Source organism: Nelumbo nucifera, chromosome 2 (assembly GCF_055504915.1).
Source record: "Nelumbo nucifera cultivar China Antique chromosome 2, China Antique-T2T, whole genome shotgun sequence".
NCBI classification, from domain to species: domain Eukaryota; kingdom Viridiplantae; phylum Streptophyta; class Magnoliopsida; order Proteales; family Nelumbonaceae; genus Nelumbo; species Nelumbo nucifera.
The window spans coordinates 30,889,976-30,896,353 of record NC_142650.1 but is presented as its reverse complement, the minus strand read 5'-3'; the positions used below and the strand labels follow the sequence as shown (position 1 = coordinate 30,896,353).

Genomic DNA, 6,378 nt, shown 5'->3' with positions numbered 1-6,378 from the left:
AAACCCCTCACTCGCTCCTCGCTCTGCTCCGTAGGTCATTCCAGCTCGAGGTCGTCGACCACCTTGGCTTTTCCCTTGAGGGCGGCGACGTAGCATTTGCGAGACTCAAGTTGGTCACCTTGCGCTACCCCGATACCAAAGTCTGTGGGGAACTTCATGGCCAAGTAGTAGGTGGACACCACGGCCCGTAAAGCATGGGTAATCGGCCGACCTACAATGGCGTTGTATGGGGAGGGGTTGCGACCACCAAGAAGTCGTGGTTAAGCCTCACAATGCTAGGCCAGGTGCCGACCTCCACAGGTACTGACACCCTTCCTAGGGGCCAAACTTCCTCTCCGCTGAAGCCCACTAGGGGAGTGTTCGTGGGCTTTAAGTCGCTCTCCTGAAGTTGGAGTTTGTCGAAGGCCGCTTTGAAGAGGATGTCAGTCGAGCTGCCTGAATCGATGAGGACTTGCTTGACTTCGAAGTCATTGATCTTCACTTTTATGACGAGCGCGTCATCATGGGGGTAATGGACACCGCGTGCGTCGTCCTCTGTGAAGAAGATGGGGTCTTCTGTCCTTGGTCGCTTCGGAGGGTTCTGCCCCTCCCTGTTGGTCTCGCGAGTTGCTGCTGAGGTGCAGTCCGCCATGATCGAGCCTCCGACTATAACATGGATGATCCCCCGAACTGGTCTCTCCTCGGGGGGCTGCTTCTGCGGTTGCTCTGGTTGCCTACTAGACTCGGGAGCATCTCTACCTTGCTCCCCTTGTCGACCTGCTTTATTATTATTATTATTATTTTGTACAATATTACGTAAATATCCATGACGGATGAGTTCTTCTATCTCATCGCGGAGGTTTTTACAACTTTCGGTACTATGACCGTGATCTTTATGAAAGCTACAATACAAATTTTTATTCCGGGTGCTAGGGTCGGTCTTCATCCATGGTGGCCACTTCACGTACGGAGCGTCCTTGATCACCATGAGGATCTTAGCCCATTTTGTGTTGAGGGGCGTGTAGTCCCTTTCTACTGCTAGAGCTCGGGAAGGCTGGACTGGCCTTACCCCCGAGTTATGTCCTTCCTTTTCCTGTTGTCGCCTTGAGACGGGGGCTCCGGCTCCCTCTTTCTTTTTTTCGGGGCCTGCTCGCCCTTCTGGTTGATTTCCTCCTCGGTTCCAATGAACCGATTCGCAAGCTTAAGGAACTCGGTCATGGTTTTGGGTTGGTTGACAACTACGTGCCACTTGAACTCCTTATGGGTGATACCTTGCTTGTCTGCTGTTAGGCGAACTGCGGGATCCAGGTTGGGTATCTGCAAACAAGCGTCATTGTAGCGCTTGATGTAGCTCTGGATGGACTCCCCTTCCTTTTGCACTATGCCGAGGAGGCTCTCCTGAGTTGGCGGGAACCTCTTGCTGGTGACGAAGTGGGAGGTGAAAACATACACGAACTGCGCCCAACTTCTTATCGAGCCGGGTGTGAGGTTTCAGTACCAGGTGCGAGTCACTCCTTTAAAGGTAGTGGAAAAGGCCACACACATGCAGGACTCGCTGGCTCGTGCTAGGTGCATCTAGGACTGGAAGGCGTCCACATGGTCATTTGGATCGAAAGACCCATCATACTTGTCTAGGGGAAGGAGCTTGAAATCCCTTGGCATGGGGACAGCAAAGAGTTCTAGAGATAGCGGTGAAGAAACCGAGAGGAGGGGGCAGTTCGGCGAGCTCGTCGACGTCTTCGCTGTTGCTTTGCTGGCTCGGCGTTGGTGCTTGACGCTTCGATGTCGCTGAGCTCGATAGGCTCGAACCGCTGGTGACGACTTTGGACCGAAGGGCCCTGTCTATAGTTCGTGGCCAGGACTTCGAAAGGATTCTCTGCGAGCAGGAGCTCAAACTGAGAAGGTTGTGGTGACATGGGCTTTGTTGGCTAAGAGACCCCTGACCCGCCCACAGGCTGCGGGGCGGGGGTAGCTGGCCTCTCCTTCTTGCTACGGGAAGAGGCTTGGCTCTTGGCTAGATCCTGAACCTGGGAGGCTTCTCCCCGATGAGGCCGCTCACTCTGGCGGGAGGGCTTGGTCTGCTTCGTGGCTGGGTGCCGAGGAGGAAGCGAAGGCTAGGCCTGAGGCAAAGAGGGAAACTACTGCTGGTATTGGTATTGGGAAACCTGGTGCAGCACTTGTTATTGGTAGAGTTGGAATTGTTGAAACTGTTGCATCTGAGCCTGCATGGCCCGCATGCATTGCACCAAGTCCTCCAGTTGGTTCGGGTTGGCGTTGGGGGCACAACCGAGGGTTCAGCAAAGGTTGCTCCTACTGTAGATGGGAATGGAGTAACGGCGGGTGCCACTGTAAGAGGCACATTCAAACTTGGGACTCCGTCCACGGAGAGGGGGACGGTAAACTGTCCAATGCAGACAGTAGGAAGCTGGGGTTGCTCCCCAGAAGCGTTCTGGTTGTTGCCACGTCCGGCATTGCTGGAAGAAGCCATGAAGAATGCTAAGTTTTGGAAGAAGAAGCTGTAAAAGCTTGGAGTAAGGCTTTTAGAAGCGTTTCCCACAGACGGTGCCAAATGATGCGGCACGATCCGGGTACTCCTAGCTGGCTGCTGACTGGCTCCTTGCTGGCAATGAACGGCACCTGAGAAGATGAAGCAGAAGGATTCCCGGGGATTTGCCTGGCGGGAATACTCCGAAGCTTAAGTTAGAACGCTGGGGAGGAAGAAAAGAATATAAGAAGCTAAGAGTGTAGGTCGCACTAGATCACTAGGTCTCGAGATTAGCTCGTGAGCAAGTAAGAGTACGAGTTCAGATCTAATTCAAGAGAGAGCCTGTCTCTTTGCTTAAAAGGGCTTTTATAGGGGCATTCTTGTCAAATCTGATCGCTACAGTGTACTATTCGCTTGGATGGATAACACGTCCTAAAGGAGCAAGCACGCCTCCGTCTGTCGAGAGACATGGGCGCAGACCTCCGAAAGGACATGGACTATGCCGTCAGTCGAGAGACGTGGCGCAGTCTGATTAGTACGGTCTGGTCAGATGGAAGCTTCTTGAGAACGTCGCATCACTCAGATGCAAGTTACTCCGTAGCGAGCTATCCTTGCCACGAGCTACTTTGTATTAAGCTCTTAGGGGTACTTCGAGGTGACCCTCATCAAGGTTGGTCTCTGGGGCAGTTCTTCTGCCTAGGTGCTGGAGCGAGCTGGTTTCCCTAGCTCGCGAGCTGAAATAATTTTGGAGTATTCCCTTCTCAGTAGCTCGGGGTACCTGGAGCTCGCGTTGTAACGAGCTCCCCCTATAGAGAGCTATGATGTAGCGAGCTATCCTACAGGCTCGTTACTTGGTCGCGGTTAAGCCATGATGCTGAACTGTTACTCATACTGAATCAGGTCCACGTGTCGTCATCTCAGCAAGTCGGGTCAAATCATCCTCCATCAAAGATGATAAACAATGATTCTCCCTACATCCATGAGGTCTGGAATATTTGTAGTATATATAATGATACGGGTAATATTGACTATGCCATCGACAAATGACATGTGGTGCACCTCGAAGGGCATTCTCGCCATCTCACGGGACCTTGGGGAGCATCAATGTCGTTTTTTGCTTTCATCAATGTGGGGCCTTAATTACAAATGTTTCATCTCAGCGAGCCTTCCACAATGCATTATGGTAGGATAACGCTCAATCACGTAGTTCACACATCTTAATTGTCTCTCGCCTTATGGCCCCCAACATGGGGAGCAATTATGCAGCACTCACCCAGCTAATTTGATCATCTGAATCGTCGCCCTTAGGATCACATTCTAGCGACTCTAATGTCTTTTAATTCTTTATAGGTGGGACCCTTGGCTCATCACCTTGAAAGTGATGAAGTTGCCCTTACCCTCATCAATGACAACATTGTTCGCTTTTAGATAAATTACCTATCTGGTAAATGGTTGGGACTTACCCGAATAAATGCATTTATCTATGTTAATTTATTTTTCAGATAAATAAAATAATAACTATTTTAATCATAAAAATTTTATTATCAAAATGGATAATTTTGTTTCATCAAGTATTAACAACTTTTCAAAAAAGAAATTAATTTATTCATTTAAAAAATAAGTATCATTTACCCAATAAGTAATGAAAATAAACTTTTTTTGATTCCTACACAAATTACCCCCTCTCACGTAAATTACTGATAAGTGTCTCTCGAAAGGTTGACCAAACGAAGGGATTGGAGGGCAAGAGGATTCTGAAATCATAATTTGGTGTAGCTTTTTAGTTTCCATTGTCCCACGTCCTCGAAGCTGCCAACCATGAAAATACATCTCTCGTTAGATTTCTTCCGTAGCAACAATAAACGAGTTCGTTTAGTTAGTTAAAGATATCGTTATAATATAACGGGCATACCTTCTTTCGATAGGGTCCAGTCCTTATCATATCCAAGGGCCCAGAAGAAATATCCACCTAGATTTTTTGCCCGGGCGAACTCGACCTTGTATCTGATGGATGTGGCATTATCATACCCAATCCAATCGGCTCCCGCATAAGAGTAAGTGGAGACCGTCTTTTCGTCGAACACCTCCGTCGCACCATTGGCCGCGTTGAAATCCACCACCTCATGGTAGAGCAAGACCCCACTATCGCCAGGCCGGCTAGGGCCAACACCGACTGCCGGAGCTCCGATGCCGTTTGCACTCGGGTCTTTCAGCTTCCAGGTACGACCGTACATGGGTAGGCCCATGACCAACTTACTCAGCGGCACACCCGCGTCGATCCACGACTGGACGCCGTAGCTGGTGCTGATATTGCTCGTCGAGTCGTAAAGCAGCGCGTGCGAGCCAGTGGCGGAAGTATCCCAAGAGCCGTGGTAGTCATAGCACATGGGGTTCACGAAGTCAACGTATCTACGGATAGCGTCGGCTGGGTACGCCCGCTTGACGTCGGACAAGAAAAAGTTCGAAGCGAAGTAGACGGCAGCGGAAAGGAGGAGCCGTGGCCGGCGGGAGGTGTGGGCCTCGTTTTCGAAGGCAGTACGCCATTCGCGGAAGAGAGCGGCGAGGTTCGACATGTCCTGTGCGTTAGCTGGAAATTCCCAATCAAGATCAAGGCCGTCGAAGCCATACTGACGAGCGACCATGATGGTGGAGGCGATGAAGGCGGCACGGATAGAGGAGTTGCTAGCCATGTTGGCGAAAGTGGTTGGGCTGGCACCGCCTCCTCCAAGGGAGAGAAGAGCCTTCGCAGGTGGGTTCTTGGCGTGAACGGTGGAAGTGAAGTTGCCCATCCATTGAGCGTCTGTCGACGTGATGGTTAGCTGGTAGGTTGTGGAGTCCAATCCGACGAAGGCGTAGAAGAGGTGAGTGAAGTATGAGGTCTGGATGGAGGATGGAGGGTCTGTATCGGCCCGCCATGAAGGCCAGTACCCACCTTTAATTGCTTGAGCCTGCACACTGGAAATGTGGGAAGAGAAGACGGCGACAAGAAAGAGTAACACAAGATTCGTGCCTGGAAGTTCGGGCAGGCGAGACATGGTTTCGCCGTTGAGGATAGTGAAGAGGAGAGGGTTGGTGGTGGTGAAGGAATTAAGGCTTGCCTAGTTCATGTATATACGCGAAAGACGTTAGACTAGCCATGGTTGGTTTGACTTTTTCTTGTTTTATTAGTTCTTTTGACCATTGAGAAATTATTAGGAAAGAATCGAAATATACGAAACGGATAGCATAGCAGCTAAATGCTGAAAAGTCAGAAGATCAAAAAATGGATTCGTGTCTTGACTCTTCTCGTCCAGCCAATTTTATGATAGTTTGCAATTACTCCGTTTATACCAAAATCAATTCCCGTTGCAGACTATTTCTGCTGTGGACCAATCAAGATAGGCCGACTTCATAACTCGTTATACTTAAAAGCTTAAGATGTTAGATGAATCACAAGATAGGCCGACAACGATGGAATGTTAACACTAGATTATTTGATCAAACAAGCTATAATGCCATCATAAAAAATCGTTTAACCTAAAAGCTTAAGTTGTTAAGTGAATTTCCTTAATAGGTTTTTATCTCTAATACATATTAGACTATTTAAGGGGATATTATTTGGTATGAATTATTTTTTACTTTTTGTGAGTTTCAGAAAAATAAATAAAAACCATCTACTTTGAAAATAATTTGGTTCTTAAGACTAAAATACAAAAAAGCATGTTCTTGGTTGTATGCATTTTTTTCCTTAAAAATGGAGATTATTTTCTTCAATTTATGGTTTAAAGAACATGTTTTCATCTAGTGAGTAATATCATGTTTCATAATAAAGAAAGTCTGCTATTAGCACGAGAGTGGATTTTCTCAGGCAATTTATCTGTAGTGCAAATTTTATTTTTGTTTCAAAATAAAAAATATGGATTGTTTAATTTGAA

General features: G+C 48.1%; 1 protein-coding gene across 1 annotated transcript; it reads right to left on the bottom strand.

Moving 5' to 3' along the window:
* Positions 1-4,046: 4,046 nt before the first annotated feature.
* On the bottom strand, positions 4,047-5,561 carry LOC104603350 (class V chitinase CHIT5a-like). The gene is made up of 2 exons (XM_010267367.3): positions 4,377-5,561; positions 4,047-4,273 (listed from the first exon to the last, which is right to left on the bottom strand). Exons 1-2 carry the CDS (start codon positions 5,497-5,499, stop codon positions 4,245-4,247), a joined length of 1,152 nt encoding a protein of 383 aa, XP_010265669.1. The 5' UTR covers positions 5,500-5,561; the 3' UTR covers positions 4,047-4,244.
* Positions 5,562-6,378: the final 817 nt, after the last annotated feature.

Coding starts and splice junctions, on each gene's coding strand:
- LOC104603350 (XM_010267367.3), bottom strand. CDS start 5,499: ATGTCTCGCCTGCCCGAACTTCCAGGCACGAATCTTGTGTTACTCTTT. Junction 4,274..4,376: donor CTGGACCCTATCGAAAGAAG/GTATGCCCGTTA, acceptor CATGGTTGGCAG/CTTCGAGGACGTGGGACAAT.